At 48.2% G+C, this 19,512-nt stretch overlaps 1 protein-coding gene across 1 annotated transcript in view; it reads left to right on the top strand.

The window, feature by feature from the left end:
- Wwc2 (WW and C2 domain containing 2) overlaps positions 1–19,512 on the top strand; it is a 175,636-nt gene that overhangs the window by 117,713 nt on the left and 38,411 nt on the right. The window contains exons 7-14 of the mRNA XM_021642456.2: positions 509–655; positions 1,868–1,941; positions 5,816–6,058; positions 10,866–10,955; positions 11,890–12,509; positions 16,332–16,461; positions 16,852–16,932; positions 17,050–17,136. Of these exons, the coding sequence (XP_021498131.1) occupies positions 509–655; positions 1,868–1,941; positions 5,816–6,058; positions 10,866–10,955; positions 11,890–12,509; positions 16,332–16,461; positions 16,852–16,932; positions 17,050–17,136 (1,472 nt within the window). The remainder of the gene's footprint in view (positions 1–508; positions 656–1,867; positions 1,942–5,815; positions 6,059–10,865; positions 10,956–11,889; positions 12,510–16,331; positions 16,462–16,851; positions 16,933–17,049; positions 17,137–19,512) is intronic.

Raw genomic sequence — 19,512 nt, 5'->3', positions numbered from 1 at the left:
AACATATTGAGAATCTTCTACATGGACTTTTAGGGAATACATACAAACCATATTCAAACTGTAGTAGGTCCCTATTGACTTAATAAAGTGTTTAAAAATAAGAATTGCACATGCAATATTGGAGGCCAAAGACTGGGGAGAGGGCTCAGTGTTCCTGCTGCTCCTGCCAAGGACCTGAGTTCCTCCATTCCCAGCACTTATCAGGTGGCTCACGAGCTGCCTGTCATTCCAGTTCCAGATCAGACGCCCTCCTCTGGCCTCCGTGGGCACCTGCACACATGTGGCTCTCACACAGAGACACACACACACACATAGTAAATAAATACAAAGCTAGATTGAAGTGTCCACAGAGGAAGGGGGAGGCTACCTGCAGAATATGCCATCACACACTTCCAGAATCGCGTGCTTGTGCAAAGCGTACAGGTGATGTCCCTGCCTTCATCCCGTTAGTGACACTGTGGAAAGGGGCTGCCCCTTAGACTGAGGACGCCTGTGTGCTTCTTGACAGAGTCTTGCCAAGCTGCAGGAGCGCTTCCACTTGGATCAGAACATGGGCAGTTCCGAGCCAGATCTGAGATCCAGTCCTGTGAATTCTCATCTCTCTCTGTCCAGACAGACCCTTGATGCTGGGTCGCAGACAAGCATTTCTGGAGATGTAAGTCGCCAGGGGGCATCAGCTGTGCCAGTGCTGTCCTCCATGCCCTGAGGACAGGTTGGGGCTGGGGAGGATGCAGTTGGTGGTGACAGGGGTCAGGGGTGGGGCTGGAGTTGGTGGTGAGAGAGGGTGGTGACGGGATGGGGACAGAGGACTAGGACAGGAGCTAGAGTGTGCCTTCAGTACTTCATCCTCTAGATTCATTTTAAAAGTCGCAGCCTCATCTTTTCTGTCAAAGAGCCAAGTGCACAGTTGGAACTCTCTTGGTCTGCATTTCTTTACAGATGCTACTGAAAGGCTAGAAATGCATCTAAGTTTAACTTCTCCCCATCTTGGTTCTCAGCCCTGTGAATTGGATCACTTCACAAGAACCTTAAGGGGAATGAGAAACCAAAAGGGCACTTTTTGAAGCTTACAAGAAGGGGCTGGAGGATGGCTCAGCTTTTAAGACTGTATCTGGCTCTGCCAGAGGCTCCCAGCGCCCACGTTAGGCAGCTCACAACCGACCTCTATTCTGGGGGACCTAATGCCCCGATCTGGCCTTCACGGACACCTGCACACAGGGTACACACTCGCAGAGACACACACATCCATACGCATGTTTTGTTTTGTTTTCAAGAAATGGTTTTTATAAATTTGAAGTTGAGTCAGTATTTATGAATTATAGCTGATGTTTGAGAACATTTACTATGATCTGGATATTATTCTTTTCCCTTCTCCCTCGTGAAAAGCCGTTTCCAGAGTATTTCATTTTTGTTAGATTCCCACTTATATTACACCATGAAAGTGCATGGGCCGTGAAAAACGAAGCCAGTGGGTGCTGCCAGTAGGACTTGCTGTGTGAAAATCAGTTCCTGAGGTTGTTTAGTTTACATTTTGTGTAGTTATGAGTTAAGTGATGGAAATCTTGGCAAAGAAATCTGTTCCATTTTGTCAATTTCATTGACCTATCCACCCTTCATAAACTCTCAGATACCAGACACATTTACCTAATACTTTTGTCTTGAATTTAATCTGCTGGGAGAGCGGTGCTCAGGTCTTTGCGAAACAGATGAGCCTCAGCCAAAGGAGTAAGTGCCTCTTAGCTGGCATTTCCCCCATTGCACAGCCATTTTCTCCAGCTTTTCAATTACTTGCGCTTCCTACAAACAAAAGCAGTTTACTTCATTCATTAGCAGAGTTAATTGACTTTTTTCCTTCTGTTTGTACTAGATTGGGGTGCGGAGCAGATCAAATTTAGCTGAAAAGGTCAGGCTGAGTCTCCAGTATGAAGAAGCCAAACGAAGGTGAGACCAGAAGCTGCCCAGCTGCTGTGGTGACTTGTGGCGTTGTGGCCACTCCCCTCCCAGCCTCAGCAAGCCACCTGTGCTGCTTTAGCCTGGAAAGGTTGCTCTCTCTCTACTCCCTGCAAAGCTGAAGAATCAAGAGAATTTTATTTTTCATTATTTATTTATTGTTTGTTTGTTTTTGTTTTTGTTTTTGAGATAGGGTTTCTCTGTGTAGACTTGACTGTCCTGGAACTTGTTCTGTGGATAATGCTGGCCTTGAACTCAAGAGATCCACCTGCCTCTGCCTCTTGAGTGCTGGGATTAAAGGGGTGTGCCCCTATGCTTGAAAGGGGAATTTAATGAGAAGTGTGGGGATAAAAGTTTCCCTTTCCCTTATGGGAAAAAGTTTTGAGCTTGTATAATACTTCCAATTGAAAATGAGATGACCGATTCCTGACCCAAACCCTGTGCAGTGGCCTGACCCTGCATCTCTGCTGGGAGTTACCTCTGAGCAGCCCCGTCCCCACCAGGCTTTCTACTGCTTCCTGGAAGGTGCTGTGTGTCTGCTCCTGCCGACAGGCCAGTGAAGGAGAAAGAACTATCTCTTTTACCTCATAAGCTCTTACCAACCCTCATGTTCTTGTCTTTAATTCCCTGACTCTGGTGGGGTACTGGGCAAGAGACCTCATGGTCCTAATAGAGAAGGTAGATAGACAAATTATTTCCACACTGTAGCACGCCCCACTTGTTTCTGAGGGTGAAGGTCATTCTGATACCACTGAAGAGCTTAACAAGGCCGTTGATTCATCATTTAGGAGACATTAGGAGCAATTGCATTGTCACCACACAGAAGACCAAGGAATTGATCTTGTTCCTCCTCTGACCATGAGACCCTCCCAGAGTGCTGTGTCTTTACCATAATGAGTACCATCAGCCATTTGGATGTGTCCATTACTCCTAGAGATGATGAAATTTTAAAGTAATTGACCATAGGTCTTAGAGGTTATCTGCCTTTCACAAAGTGAAGTGACTATTACTATAGTATTTGACTCTGTGCTAGGCAGTGTTTCAAATAGTACCTCAGTAAACTTCAGTTTACTGAGCAGAAACCCAGGCTTCACTCCATAAATGATTAACCACATGACCTTGAACAAGTCCCTCGGTCAGTTTGAGCAGAGCTTAAATCAGCTGATTTTAATGTCTTTCAATGTCCCCTGGTAGACCTTTAAATGTCTCGAGGGTCGGAAAGGCTTTTATATTATATTATCTCCTTTCCAGGAACAAAACTGGGGGGGGGGGCTGCCTTTAGTAGGTTTTGAGGGGTGGTCTTCGGTGTGGAGGCCCAGTGACAGGACAGCCGTTACTGGGTGGCACGTTCAAGGTTCCTCTTGCTGTGAGCAGGCCAACTGTCTAACAGTCACAACTCTTTGGTTCTGCCGTGGACCAAGCCCAACACTTATGTCTGGTGTCTGAAGGCTAATGCTCAGATCTCAGAACTAAAGAGCACTATTGCTTCTCATGGACTCCGCCTTGGGTCTTTGGGTCACCTTGTGCTTTCCCTCTATGGGGACTGACTGTAATAGCTGATTAGCTCCAGAGCTCAGGTAACACCTCCCTTCCCGGTTCCTAGAAGTCCTCTCCACATTGTCCCTGCCAGATCTGTGTGCCCTTTTCAAAATAAAATCCAATGTCTATCTAATCGTGTGCCCTCAAGTAATAAATGTACCTCTCTCCCTGCACTGTGCTGTTGCTCTCAGCTCAGCTGGCTACTTGATCACATCAGAACTTAGGCCATCTCTTCTTTGTCATTTGGCTGCACTGGTGTTATTTGGGATTGGTTTTAGGGTTACGGGTGCTGCTGGCCAGAAGGTGTCTCACAAGGGATTTTGCCTATGTTGAAAATGCATTTTCCTCCTCAGTTCCTAGCAAAGGGAGAGCAGAGTTCTTCTGCCCTCAATGTTTTCTCCTCTAGCTTTTGTTTTCTATGCTCAGAAGCTAATAATGTCATACTTACTTAGCAATTTGATGATTAATGTTCCACTACGTGGAGACAGCTGTTTATGGTTTTGTGTCAGCCGATGCTTTGTCTGTCCTAAGTGCAGACAGCAGGTGAAAAGAGAGGTACACACTACACGAGTACCAATGTAAGGGAGCATTTGCTCCTAAAAACTGAGGAAGAAACTGAAGGCCCCACAGTGCGGACCTCCTTCACATCTTTGTTTGAAGTTGTTTTTTTATATTAGTTTCTTTCTTGTCTTTATAGTTTCTTCCTTCAAAATGGAGAGGGGTAATCCCTTTTTCCATCTGTCTTTCGTACGTGTTATGTGCTGCCCAGAAGCCAAAGCAGCTATCCAGCAGTGTATGCAGGAAAATGGATTTCTTATGTCAGTACCAGTTGTGCCCATAGTTTGTCTGGATCTTGCACCTCATGGCCAGGGTGCTTTCATCTTGTGGGAAGTCTGGATTGCCTTCACAGGGTTGCAGAGCAAATCATTCCATAGTGGAGTCTGGGCGCTAGTGCTGAGCTGGGAGTTATGTAAACCTGGCCATCTGTGACTGGCCTCGAGACGTGGGGAAGCCCGGGGTCAGGCAGAACTGTGGCTGGCGCTACTGTGGTACTTCCTCTCTTCTTCTCCATCCTTTCCTTCTTCACCAGCCACCTTTGCTCTGCTGTGCCCACCTCTGTGCAGCCAGATAACCAGATACAGGGGAACATAGGTCAGAACCATAACACCTGAGATGGTACAAGACTATTCAATAATGAACACTTCCCATGCAGAGGCCCCAGTGGAGGGTGTGTTTCCCAGTGGGAAACTTGAGGAAAGTGGGGCTGGGAGGGAGGGAGGGCCTGCCTGTTATCCTTGGTGATGTGAAACCTTAATGAACTGATTTTGCTCTAATGTGGGTTGGCCAAGGCTCTGCTCCTTTCTCATTTTTCCTTCTGTGATCTGCTAATGCCCCAAGTTCTGCCCAGCTCTGGGAAGTAATCATATAGCTGAGGGATGGAAGCTTTACCCAGAAGACTCTATAGTATACAACAATGTCATTTTGGGGCACCCTAACATGTTGGTTTGTTTCTTTTTTTTTATTTTTATTTTTTAATTTTATTTGTATATTTGTTCACTTTACATCTGGATCATAGTCCCCTTCCTCCTTTCCTCCCAGTCCCACCCTCTCTCCCCCTCTCTCTCTCTCTCTCTCTCTCTCTCCCCCACCTCTTCCTTCCCCTACTCCTCAGAAAAGGGGAGCCCCCCCACTCCAGCACATCAAGTGTCATCAAGAATGAGTGTATCCTAGTTCCTTTTAACCTGGCAAGGCAGCCCCACCAGGGGGAAGTGATCAGAAAGCAGGCAATAGAGTTCATGTAGAGACAGCCTCCGGCCCTGTGCTCCTATCACTAGGGAACCCAAATGAAGCCTGAACAGCCCATTGACTACATCTTTGTAGGATGCCTAGGTCCAGCCTCTGCATGGTCCTTGGTTGGTGCTTCAGTCTTAGCAAGCCCCTCTGGGCCCTGGTTAGTTGGCTCTGTTGATCTTCTTGGGGAGCTCCTGGTCCTTCTGTCCTTAACCCACTCTTCCACGAGACTCCCTACACTTCAGCCAATGTTTGGCTGTGAGTCTCTCGACATCTGTTTTGATCCACTGCTGGGTGGAGCCTCTCAGAGGACAGCTTTGTTGGTTTGTTTCGTAATGGAAGCCTCTAGGTACCCCTCCCATCACTCCCCCAAACACACACATCAGGGATGCCTGCCAGTGGCACTCTGCTTTCCACGCTCCTGTTCATCCCACCTGGAGTGGCGGAAAGACGTGGATTGCGTTTGCACCCAGACATGGCCTGGGTTTGTATTCTCCGGGGAGTCTTCAACACATGTGTCTTCTATGTCTTTTAGCATGGCTAACTTGAAAATTGAGCTGTCAAAGTTGGACAGTGAGGCCTGGCCTGGGGCCCTGGACATTGAGAAGGAGAAGCTGATGCTGATTAACGAAAAAGAAGAGCTTCTGAAAGAGCTGCAGTTCATCACCCCCCAGAAACGCTCGCAAGATGAGCTGGAGCACCTGGAGGCGGAGCGCCAGCGGCTGGAGGAGGAGCTGATGTCCGTGCGTGGCTTGCCGAGCAGGGCTCTGGCCGAGAGGTTTGTTTTCTCCTGGGGACAGGGTGACATTTCCCGGGTTTGGAAATCTCAATAGCTCCTGTTGTTAGTGAACTCAAAGCAATGAAGCGCACCCTCCTGGGCTCCGAAGTATCAGTTCTCCTCTGTCTGTTAGGAATGCGAAAGTGATCGTGACAGATGTGGAATAGCTAAGGAATGTTGACATAAAATCAGGAATGCAGTACATCATTGAGCGAGCCCGATAGCAACAGCTCTGAACTGCTGCTCTGATGCTGATGACCTAGACTGTTACAGAAAGTGAGCCTTCCTGCTCTTGTCTTCGTTACTGAAGTCATATGTGTATTGCTTTTACTTTCACAAGGAAAGGAAAAGGCAGCTTGCTCTCTTAACCAGTCACAAGATGTTCCTTGCATGTGGCTTGTCAGTTGAAACCTGCTTCTGAAGCAGGGACAATCATTCTGAGCGAGTGTGGGAAGGTGTGAGTTATTTATTCTAAGATCTCCGGAGCCACAAGCAGATGGGCAGGAATGTTTATCAGATGACGCAGCTGGCCACTGTGCCAGGCTGACAAACTGTAGCCCTTCAGGTCCAGTGCCCATCATAGACCAGCTCAGGAGGACCAGTATCTGCCCCAGAGCGGGTCCATGTCCATCTCATATGACCTGGAAATAAGTTCGAACATCGTTCCAGAACCCAGTCTCTTTCCTTTTTTAATTCTTGGCCTCTTGCTTTCTAATCTCCATTTCTCAATAAATGTCTAGATTTTTAAACATCAAAATAGTTTGAAAGTGTGGGAACAGTGTGTCAGGGAAGCAGAGGCCCTGCCACGTCTGATTAGGCCTCATCTCCACTTCCTGTCCTCCTTTCTTCCTCTGCTTTCTGTGTTTAGCCTCAGGTGTGAGGAAGGACTCAGGGAACAAACACCGATAGGCACAAAACTAAGGGAAGGGAAGGGAAGGCGGAGCTGTGCTGGTCTGTGTTTACTTAATAGAACTTAAGTTTCCAGCGAGACGCACCAGTGGATGTAATGACACAGCAGCCTTTGTGGGCGCCTTGTGTAAGACACCAGTGCACTTACTGTATAGCACTTACTGAACACCATGAATTGTTCCCTTGATGTCCTGGGGAGTTGGTTCCAGGGCCCCTCCCTGACACTCAAGCCACAGTTCCCTGGTACAAATTGTGTAGTGTTAACGGAAAACGTACACTCTCATAAGCTTTGGACACTTTCTAGATTACTAAGAATTCCTAACAACGTAAATATTATGGAAACAGCTGCTGTGCTGTATAGCTCAAGAGACAACACGGCAAAGGTCCATGTGTGATCAGTGCAAACCCGGCCTTTTCCCTGAGCACCTTCATCCGCGCTTGGTTGAATCCTTGATTATAGAATTAGGGTGTGGAGACTCCCCCATATTCATGCTCATCTAATGTGCTGAGGCTAAGTCTCTGTCCTCTTGTAGCAGGAGACTCTGGAAAGGCCATCTGGTCCTCCTTCGCTTTGGACGGGGAGGGAGGAGCATGTTCATCTTAGCATTTACAGGCATGGCATCGTGCTTGTCATTTTTACCAGGGGCAGTTTGTTCCTGAGTGAATTTTATACTTTTGTTTTACATACTTAATGACTGTCACATTTCTAGTGGCCAAATTAGGGACTCAGCAGAAGCTCCATAGTCTTTACATAAAATAATGGCAATATTTAGTGAGAGGCGACCAAGGGCTTTGTGCCTCACTGGGGAATAGGCAGTCTGGTTAGGCCTCACCTGCACAGCCTGTCTGCCATAGACTGGATGGTGGCAGGAAGGAACGTGTTTATCCATTTGTGCAATATGCTGACTTTCCGTGTCCTTTGGAAGCCAAGCCACTTGGCTTACCACCTAAGCGCATTCAGATTTCCTCTCAGTGTCTGTGGTCAAGGGCAGATTCCCATTGCTGTGCTGCAGTGCAGGGGAGGGGGGAATTCAAATATCCCTGTCTGACCAACTTAGCTCCAACGAATGGCTCTGCGATGGTTGGAGAAAGGAAATGGTTCCTTTCCACATATCCTGAAGAGCCTTCTGCTGCAGCAAGCACTAGAGCAGGCCCTGCTCCCCAAGCAGATGCAGAACAGCCGGACCTGGCCCTTCCTGGGAATGCTTTTGGCCTCTGTTCCGTCACTGTCACCTTTTCCAGTTCTGTACCCTTCACCCTTGCTTCCTACTATACATATTTATTTTTGCTGGTTGCTCCCATCCAGCTGTCCTTGAACCTTGGTAAGTAAGAGACCACCTCTGCAAGCCAAGTCTCCTCAGTGCTAGTGCAGGTAAGTGGTGGCCAGTAACACAGTTTCATCATGACGCTCACGGTCAGCACCAGACCCTCAATTTCTTCCTGGTGCTGACACCAACACCAAAGAAAACTCTTGTTGCCTTGCCTTCAGGTTCCCTGTTTTCCATCCTGTTGTGGTTCTGCATTATTTCAGGAGTAGGGGGGACTCAAACTGTGGCCTCAGGACAGTAAACTCCCGCGAATTCTCAGCCATCCTGTGATTGATTCCTCCTTGTCCTTGTAGCTGCTGCTACTGCAGGCCCACAGTGAGCCCCACAGCAGCGGCCGAGCTCTCCCTCTGGTGGTAATAAAGTGAATCTGCACAAGCCGTTCATTGTGGGAGAGCACCAGGACAAAGGAGAAATTGCTCTTCTTTCCTGTATTCCTTCCATACTCTCACCCACAGCACTGGCATTCCTTAAACCCTGGTTTCCTAGGAAGGACCCTTAGAGCCTGAGGAAGACTTTCAGCACAGCAACCTTCAACTGGCAAAGCTTGATTTGATGGTTAACGCCAAGGGCAGAAACTGCTGCCCCACTATAAGGTTTCTGTGGCTTCTAGTGACACCAACAAGAGGTTTGTATAAAGGATTGAGGAGGAGCCAGTGCCCACCTTCTGAGACCCTAGCCTCATTCGGGGGAACATGCAAGCAAGGCCACAGAAGCTGGGCCTTTGGAGATGCTCTAGTCCGTAAAATGTCTGCTTTGTGTACATGAGGACCCGACTTCAGGTCCATAGCACCTGTGTTGAAAAATGAAAGAGCCAAGCATGGCTACAAGAGTCTATAATCTTAGTGTGAGGGTGGGTCTTGGGGATGATCCGGCCAGTCTAGACCGCCAGCCAATCTAGCCAACCCATAAGCACCAGGCTCAGTGAAGCCAGAGTCTCAAAGATAAGGTGGGGGCTGGAGAGATGGCAGAGATGGCGCAGTGCTTCAGAGCACTCGCCGTTCTCACAGAGGGCCTGTTCCTCTTTACAGAGGTTCAGTTCCTAACACCTACATGGTGGTTCACATCTGGATGGAACTCCAGTCCCGAGGGGTCTGACAGCCTCTTCTGCCCTCTGCAGGCAATGTATGCATGTGGCGCACACACAACAGCCACACACATAAAACAAAAATAAGCAAGGTAGACATGCATGAATGCATGCATGAGGGCACACGCAGCACACATGGGAGTTCACATGAGCACTGATAAGCGTAATACTTAGTGTGGGTTTTAACTGGGGATTTCTCCAGACCTCTGTGTGTTCCAAGTCACATCTTTACATTAATTTTCCATTCTGTTTGAGTTGCTTTGTTGGAGAGATTTTTAAAATAGACTGCTCTTCTTAAAAATGCAGTTGTGAAATATGTAAAAGAATTGATCGTGCCAGTATTACAGAAAATGGCAAGAATTACCTTTTAATTGTAACGTGTAATGAAAATTGTGTTGTAGACACATAAAAGGAATAGGTACCTATAAATAAAACAAGTACATCTCCTCCTACCCAAGACATGCATACAGTTTCAAGGAGGTTGGAAATCAGGGAGATTCTCTCTTTCTCCAAACCAATATGGCTAGTTGTGCATATCCCCAGCTTGCAGGGCTGTGAGCAGGTGTGACTGTTCTGTGGCCTGTAGAGCACTTTCCTGTGCCTTACTCCGTTTGATCCTTTTAACTGCCTTATCAGGTAGACACAGGAGGCTCGTAATCACCACTCAGATGAGAAAGGTGAGTCCCTCTAGCTGGTAGCTTGCCAAAGGATACAGGACTCACAAGGTGCAAACCCCAGGCCAGGCACCAAGGCACTGCCTTCCTGGGGTGATGTCTCAAGCGCCCCCCCCCCATGCGCCTCATGCAGGCCCTTTTCCTTGGATGTCTGACCTGTATTGAAACGAGTTTGTTTCAAGATAAAATTCTACAGTGCTCTGCCTATATGGTAATCCACTCCGAGTGCTGAGACAGGATAGAGCCAGGAAGGCGAATGACCTGGACTTCTTGCTGAAACGGCAACGGCCAAGCCAGCCCACAGCGGCACTGTGGAGCGATCTCTGAGTCCATACTACACCTCCCAGGAAGTTAGCATCGGAGTTCATTAAGCACTATTTTACAGCAAAGCTTGCCTCATCCAGTACCTAAGGGGGCCCCTTGCTGCCCAATGTTTTCCAAAGCAGAAGCCAGCCTGCAGTTCCACGAGACTCTCTGGACTTGCTCAGGCTTTTGCTGTGGTCAGTGTTGCTGTTGTTTTGCCCTCAGTACTTCTCCATGACTGGGGCCAAATCGTTTACAACTTGAGGAAAGTTTACACTGTCGGCATTTTGAGGTTCTCCCAGCGTTGGGACTGGACATAACACTCCAGCTACATTTATCATGGCTGTAAAGCACTGCCCCTTCTCTCTTGTTTGTTGCCTGTTTTCTGGAGCTCATCCAGACATCCCCGTTACACATGGTTCTGGGATACTGAGTTTTTCTGCTGTTTAGTTTGGGTTTCTACATATCATTTGAAAATTAATTTCTTTCTTTTTTTTTTTTTTTTCTAGATTGAAATTGGAAGAGAAAAGAAAAGAGCTGCTACAGAAACTTGAAGAAACGACTAAGTTAACTACTTCCTTGTATTCGCAACTTAAAAGGTAAGCTGCTTGGGTCCTTGAAGGGAAATGCCTTCCCCGGCATCCAGGCAAAGCCTCGGCCCTCCTTAGTTGGTTTTTAGCTGCTTAAAAGTAAACACATAAGTCATGCCCACTCATTGATGTTTACTTACCAAATAGAAACACTTTTTCCTCCTATAAACTCTACATTTAAGTTTGGAATGCATTTTGAAATATCCTACAGAAAGAGGGTTTGCTTTATATCACTGAAAACTTGAGAAATCCCATCTTTCACATTGATGGGTGAGTTTGCCTAATGTCTTTATGAGTGCCTTTTCCTGCTAGCCTTAGTAGCTGCGCTGACAGTATCAGCCTTTTCAGCCTTCTTCAAGTATGAAGGTGATGTGGGTGGCTCTGCAAGTTGATGTAAAATAGGCATTTGATACAGGTTTTTGCTAAAGGTGTGTCATTGGGAGTGGGGGCAGGCCTGGATTGGCCTGGAACTCACTATGTAGACCAGACAGTTTCTGTATCCTGAGTGCCGGGATTAAAAGTGTGCACCGCTTTACCTGCATGTAATCATTAAAAACTTTTAATGGTTATTTACTTACTCATTTGTTTACTTATTTATTTTGGAGACAGTCTCTCTGTGTAGTCCTGGCCGTCCTGGAGCTGGCTATCTAGACCAGCCCTGAACTCACAGAGATCCTCTGCCTCTAAAGTGCTGGGGTCAAAGGTGTGTGCCACCACTCCTGGCAGCTATGACAAGTGTTTAGAAAGGCCAGGACGGCAAATTTGGTAATAGTACCAACTTTGTGAGTGAGCAGGGAACTGTTTTTGCGGCAGCGAGTTCCTCTGCCCAGGCTGCAGCTCTCAGACAGCGCCACTGCCTTTCCCTTCCTGAGCGTGAAGGAGCCGCTGGGGACTGTGCATGAGCTTCCAGGGCAGATCTTACAGTGTGCTGCTCTCCTCCCAGCCTCTCCTCCAGCACGCTGTCCATGTCTTCCGGGAGCAGTCTGGGGTCCCTGGCCTCCAGTCGGGGCTCTCTGAACACCTCCAGCCGAGGCTCACTCAACTCCCTCAGCTCCAGCGAGCTCTACTACAGCAGCCAGGGCGACCAGATGGACACAGACTATCAGTATAAACTGGACTTCCTTCTTCAAGAGAAGGGCGGCTACATTCCTTCCGGACCCATCACCACCATCCATGAGAATGAGGTGGTCAAGTCCCCCAGCCAGCCTGGCCAGAGTGCGCTCTGCGGGGTGGCAGGTGCAGCCAGCAGCCACACTCCCCCCCTGACCGAGGCCTCCAAGTCAGTGGCGTCCCTCTCCTCCAGGTCCTCTCTTTCCTCCCTGTCCCCTCCCGGCTCCCCCCTGGTCTTGGACAGCACGTTCCCAGTATCTTCTCACGACACCTCCCTGCACCGGTTCACGGCTGACTTTGAGGACTGTGAATTGAGTGGCCACCTGGCTGCCCTTGGCCTTGGTGAAAATCAGGTCTTGCTGGACTCAGAGCCCGGAGGAGCATCCCAGGCTCTCCTTGAGGATAAAGATCTTGACGAGTGCGCTGGGGAGCTGCTGTATGGAGGACCATCAGGTAGGTACAGACAGACCTTGCTCCCCTGCATTTCTCTGCACCATTTTAGGAAGCGTTTAGTTACTGTTTTCCATGTCAATAAAGTGGATGGTTCCCCTTTGGTTTCTCGGGGTATCCATTTAAGGAGTACTTATTCTATACCTATACTTTTTTTCTCTGTTAAAAGAGAAAAAATATATCCTACACAGGGGGATATATTTATAGCTCAGTGGCAGACAGCTTGCCTAGCGAGTGCAAGGCCCTGGGTTCGATACCCCAGTACCACAAAATAAACGCAGGGACTGAGGCTATGGCACAGTCTGTGAAGTGCTTGGTGGGCAAGTGTGAAGATCTGAATTCAGTTCTCCATCACCGACAGAGAAGCCTCTACAGCAGCTCACGGCTATACCCCCAGGTAGGGAGGCAGAGAGGGGAGGATTCCCCGGGCTCCCTGGCAACAGCCGGATCTGCTGAGTGCCGCATTCAGGGAGAGTCTGTCCCCAAAGTAAGGTTGAGAATTGCTGAGGAAGACACCCGATGTCAGCCTCCGGCACAGACACACGAACTCACGTGTTTGCATGCACGGTGCACACTGACGTGTCCATGCGCGTGCTCAGAACATATCGCCTCCCTATTTAGTGGACTCATTGGCCAGTGCTGTTCTGTGGCCCAAGAGTCTTCCGTGGGACACAGATGCCCAGGAGGTACTTTGTGAGTGGTCTACACTTCCTCCTGGATTCTGGTTCAGAAACAGCAAAGCGACGAGGACTTTCTCGTTAAAGGGGACCTGAAACAGATGAAAGCAAAGTCAGTAGAGTGTTGGCTGGTCAGCACGAAGGGTCAGTGTTTAGCATGCTTGGGGGGTTCGGTATAACACCGTTTTTGGTTTGTGCCAGACTCCCCTTCTGCCCCAGTTAATTGGCGCTGCAGCCCCGTGTCCGGCGTTGCTCTGCCATCTGCTGGCTGCTCTCCCAGCTGCAGCTCCAGGAAGAGATGGGCAGAGAGGGTCCTTCCTGACCCCGTGCTGAGCCACTTTCGGTTTTTAACATCGCTTTCCTCTGCATTATGGAAGCTTTCAGTGCCTGCCGTAGGCCGGGTAGAGCAGGTGGCACCCTTGTTTTCCGGGCTGTCCTGTGTTCTGAGGATGGTCCATTCTATAGCTAGCTTGAAGGAGGTAAACTTTCTGCCCCTGCCAGGAAGTCCTGTTCTGTCAGCATGTGTCAGTGCGTGCCACCACCCTGTCCTTGCTGTTTCAGAAGCTGTTTGTTTGTTTGTATATGCACAGGTGTTGGAATTCTAAGTATTAATTGATTGGCAGACTGAGATCTCTAAAGATGAATACAGCTTGATTTAGGAGGCTTCTGATACAGAATGCTGAAGTGCTATGTTCTCATTAGTGGCCTGGGGCAGAGCCTAGAGTGCAGGAGACCTTCCTATGGTTTGTATGCCCTCTTTCAGAGAGCTCCCAACACTACAGTCACTCTCTTAAAATACCCCTTATACAAATACACACAAATAAATCATGGGAGGTGTAAGGCCTCGTCATACCTGTGCGGTCAACACGGCTGTGCCCTTCTCCCTGCAGGTTAGGGAGAGAAGAGAAAGACAGCACTTGAGTGGATGTGCCCTTCTTTGCGCATTTTTGCCTTTTAGGGCGCGATACTTCTTGAGCATCTACAGCTGCCTGTGCCCTTCATGTATGGGGAATATTCCCTAGTGGGCACTTCTCAATCCCATCAGCATGGCAAACCCAGTACATGATGGGAGATGCTCGAAAAGGTAGAGGGCCCCAAAAGCTGCAGCCCAAGGGCTATTACCTAATGATCCTGAGCCCCCTCAGCCAGTCACACAGGCATGGTGGCTCAATGGCTACCTCGTTCCTAACACTTGAGGTTGCTACCAGCTTTGTTGATGACTTTGTGGCTGGAGGCAGGTGCCTGGAGGAAGTTCCCACAGCACCGTTGTTAAAAAAGGTACCTGAGGCCTAGCTGCTCAGTGACACAGTGGACATCTGAAAACCTGGGTTCCATCCCCACTACCTTAGGAAGTCACTTGAAAAAAATGCATGTGCAAGGGCATTGTTTGCAGCGAGCTTTGTTTCCTGACTGAAAACAGCAGGGGGCATGCATTTTAACCGATGCCTGGCCTATCCGAGGAACGTCTTCCCACCTCGGAAAGGGGGGGGCGGTTGGAAGGACACTGCTCCCGTCTTAATGTCCTGGGGCCTTAGAAAGGTGAAGCCAACTCCATTTCATAGCCAGTTTGCTCCTCCGCACCAATCCCTGCTGGATGACAGCCACCAAGGTGGAATAACTATGAAGTCTTCCCACAGTCGGTCTCTGTCATTGTCAAAGTCAGTTTTCAGACTGCTGTGGTTATTCCTGGGGGTAATCAATAAATCATGTCATCACCTTCACCCCTCACAGAGGGGAGTGGGCAAAGAGAAGGCACTTCATCTTCAAGGAAAAAGCATTCCCACTGCCAGAAATAAAAGAGAGAATGCAGCAATCAATCCTGTAATCTGAAGCCTTAAAACTTAAACATCTTAACAAGATGTAAAGTCACGACTCCGAGGGGGGCCGAAATGCATACCAATATCGCTCCTCAGGCTCACTCTCTGGAGGATGAAAGGAACTCGGGGCTCACAGCTTATTACGGTGCCGCGCCGAGCACAGCTTTAAATGAATGCTCCTCCATCCCTGCAGGATGCTGCTGTATGAATATGAGTTAGAGATAAAAGCGCGAAGTGGTAGCTGGTGCTAAAGATTCAGTAGCACAAAAAAAGTTTTGGTTTTTTTGTTGTGTTTCTTTTTTTTCTTTTTTCTTTCTTTTTTTTTTTTTAGTGATATTAGCGGGTGAGAATTCATACAAGTCAAAGCTGTTTTCTCTTTAATTTCCATTAGAAGATGCACAGAAGAGGAAGGGGCATGTAGAGATGTGGGCAGCAAACTTTTCTCCAAGGAGTAGCTAAAGTTAGTTGTTCAAGTTGGTGCAGTGCCGGTGTTTGATGCGGGCACATAGCTGCTTAGCCAGCGTTTGTGGTGGTTCATGAACGCTTGAAGCCTAGAAGCTGGGGATGATGGGAATTATGTCTCTCTTGCCTTAAAATGTTTTAGATCAAGGACCTGTGAACTGGGTCAGTGGATTAAGCTACTTAATGCAAGAATGACAACCTGAATTCCATCCCCAGGACCCACATGATAGAAGGAGAGAGCTGTCTTCTGCAGATTGTCCTATGACCTCCACATGTCTATCATACACACACATGCACACACTCACACACACTTGCCTGAATAAACATGGGTTTTTTGTTTGTTTGGTTTTGGTTTGGTTTTGGTTTTTAATTTGGGGGGCTTGAGAGCCGGCCCAGTGCAAGTGTAGGCAAAACACTAATAAAATACACATAAAATAAATGTTAAAAGAATTTCTTTATACAAAAGCAAAACCAGTTTTTCCCAAATAATAAATCTTAGACCCTCTGAATCACAGCATTTCTCTCACCCCGTCTGTTAATATGTGAAGTAACATTCTTGACTTTAAGGAGAAAATTGTGCTTTGGGCTTCTATGGTGTGAGCATTTTTTTTTCTTTTTTGGAAAGATTTATTTATTTATTTATTATGTGTAATGTTCTGTCTGCACGTACACCTACATGCCATCAGGGAGCACTCAGATCTCATTATAGATGGTTGTGAGCCTCCTTGTGATTGCTGGGGATTGAACTCAGGACCTTTAGAAAAGCAGTCGGTGCTCTTAACCACTAAGCCATCTCTCCAGCCCTGGTGTGAGCATTTTACACTTTGCCCAATAAGAAACTAATGATGCTATCACCTTCTCCACCCCAGATGTGGAAAAGTCATTACCCAAAAGAAGAGGACTCCATCTTCGAAGAGACAAAAGTGCTTGTGTGTCAGCTGCTGCCTCTGACGAATCCGTGGCCGGAGACAGCGGCGTCTATGAAGCCTCCATGAAACAGTAAGGAACCTGCAGGGGCACAGTCAGCCCCCGCAAGCCTGACAGCCAGCCTCGTGAACACTGTAAGGTGAAGCGTGCCCCTGCCAAAAACATCCTGCCAGCCGTGGAAATGGCAAGCGGACTGGTGTGCTCACCAGCTGGCCTGGTGATTGGCCAATGCTTGTTTGGCACATGAAGCACCTTGTTTAGAGTCTGAAAGCCCCCAAGACAGTGAGATAGCCTCACAGGGCTCAGGAAAGCCAGACACACAAATTTGTTCCCCAAGCTCGGAGTCAGACTCTCGTGGGGTTGAAAAGCTTCCACAGGGGTCAGTTCCACAAGGAATGGAAGGCAAGGGGTAGCTGTAACCGATATCCTATTAACGACTGTCCACCTGCTCCTGGTCCCTAGGCCTGGTGAAATCGAAGACATTCCCTATAGCGAAGAGGGTGTCACTGTTGTGGAGACAGCCCAGGTGCAAATAGGACTCAGGTAAAGCAGAGAGAGAGAGAGAGAGAGAGAGAGTGTGTGTGTATGTGTGTGTGTGTGTGGTGTGGGGAGACCTAGCTAGTGTAGTTACTCTGTTTGATTCATCTTCTCTTTTGGCAGATACGATACAAAAAGTTCAAGCTTCATGGTGATTATAGCTCAACTCCGCAATCTTCATGCCTTCTTGATACCTCATTCTTCAAAAGTGTAAGTAAAGTCAGTAAAGAAAACAAATGGAGGAGCTTAAAATGTCCTCCGTACAGTACTTCTGCCTGTGATGGAATGGCTTGTCAGAAAGAAGATATGGGCGGGGGCAGGGAACTCAGAGACCATTTGGTGGGTCAGCGCTCTGGCTGCCCTTCCAGACCCAGACTTGTCTCCCTAGCTCCCACACTGGACAGTGCCCTGTAACCATCCGCAACCTCAGCACCAGGGCCTACCACCCTCTTCTGACCTCTGCAGATACCTACATGTGGATATGCGCAGATACACAGAATTAAAAACAGAGCAAATCTGCTTTTAAGAAAGGAAGCCCGGGGAGGAATAGCAAGGCTGATTGTTTGGACTGAAGGTAGTAAAGACAAGTGGAAAGTGTAAGCCAAACCAACTAGGGTTAGGTCCTTGTTCAGGTGATCACAATTAAGGCTCCGTAGTTCCTTTCTGTGACCAGAGGCTGGCTGACGCCCGATTGCTAGAAATAGGATTTTAGTTTTTACTAATGCATACTATTCCACTGTTGGTTTAGAGAAATGTTTTCTGATATCCTAATGAATGCATAGTGATTAAATTAAGCACCACCACAGAAACACTTTACGCTGCGTGGAAGAGTGTGCTTTTACCACTCCGTGTTCGCTTTCAGTCAGCAGTAATTCTCAGCGGCAGGTAGAGCACTGTAGCAGACCAAGAATCCCAATGAAGTATTGCTGTACTTCTCTACCGTCCATTGCCTCAGGGCTGCTTCCTAGGAGGGCTGCTTTCTGGAGCCCTCCCATCAGTCTCCTCTGGAGCCAGACTCCCAGTGACTCTAAGAAGAGCACATGGCTGTGGGCACAGAATACCAAATCTGTGTGTCTACTCTGCTTTTGAACCTCCTCTCTGAACACGGCAGGACAGAGATGAGGTAAAAAAGCAGCCGAGTGATGCCTGTGACACTGTGCCCAGCCAGGTCATTGTTTTCTTAATGGCAGTATCTTCCTCAGAGCCGGGACATTTAGCTGAGTGTGAGTAAGAGTCCTGGATGTCTTCCTAGCAGGGGTGCTGTTAAGCTCACATCCCCATCATCAAGGGGTGGGGATGGGTGAGGCATGTGGAGGCAGAGCTAGGTGGAGATTGTTTGATGTCAACAGAAAAGTGGAGAGAGTGGTAGAGCATCCACTGATGACCATCGAAGCTGGCACTAGGATCTAGGAGGAGAGTGGGCACAGAGGACCCACTTCACAGAGAGCCTGGGCATGAGGCTGCCACAGCTGTATCTACACAGGGCAGCATTTGGGAGATGACAAGCCTGATGCTGCTGTTACTGACATCTCGTTTCTAAGCTGTGTGATACCAGTGTGTATCACCAGTGGCTCCTCAGTAAGCCTGGTCAGTCTCAGGGCTGTGGGGAGCTGAGCAAGGAGAGCCATCTGTAGTACACACACACACACACACACACACACACACAGCTTTTTTTTTTAGTTATTTTTATTTTATGTGTATGAATGTTTCCTTGCATGTATTTCTGTGTGCCATGTGTGTTGCTGGTGTCCAAGGAAGCAGAAGAAGGCATCAGATCCCCTGGCCCTCCCTGGAGTGACAGGTGATTGTGAGCCACTGTGAGGGCCGGGTCCTCTGCAGGGCCGTGGTCACTCTTCCCTGTGGAGAGCCTCTCCTGCGCATGTCTTTTCTTCCTCTTCTTATTTTATTTCAGAAAGCATTCTCTGTGTTTGGATGTCTCGCCTACACGAATGTTTAGCGCACCATGTCTAGTCTGTGGTGCCCATGGAGGCCAGGAAAGGGCATCTGATGCTGTGGAACTGGAGTTGAGGTGGTTGTAAGCAGGCATGTGGGGGATGGGAGCCTAACCTGGGTTCTCTGGAAGAGCAGCAAGCCCTTTGAACCACCAAGCCAGCTCTCCGGCCTCCATGCCCTTTTTTCACACACAAGTGTCCTAGCTCAGCTAAGCCAGCCACAGTCACCCTCCCCAGGGCCTCCGTAAGGCATGGTGACGCCCACGGTAGCTCCGGGGCAGCAGTGGTTCTCAGCCAGCTGGTGTGCAGCGTGCGCGTCTGCTCCCAGCACCATGTAAGCGTGATAACTTGTCTAATTGCCTGAACTTCCCTGAGACTAGCAACATTTTCTTAAATAAGCCTGAACAATGACATCACGAATATATCAGCCATACACAGCACTCCGAGATGTTCTCCTGCTCCAAGTCTGTGAGAGCTCTTTGTTTGGCCTTAGTTCATTCTCTCTGTCTCTCCCTTCCTTCTTTTTTCTAATTTTAACTTAATTATTTTTAAAGTTGCAAAGAAAAAAAATCACCAACCAAAATTCAGCAGACCCAAAGACTCTGTAACTCAGCGGACTTTTATGCAGTTAGAG

The sequence above is a fragment of the Meriones unguiculatus genome, chromosome 4, assembly GCF_030254825.1.
Source record: "Meriones unguiculatus strain TT.TT164.6M chromosome 4, Bangor_MerUng_6.1, whole genome shotgun sequence".
Taxonomy (NCBI): Eukaryota; Metazoa; Chordata; class Mammalia; order Rodentia; family Muridae; genus Meriones; species Meriones unguiculatus.
Note: the sequence above shows the minus strand (reverse complement) of the source record. Positions and strands in the feature narration are given on the sequence as shown.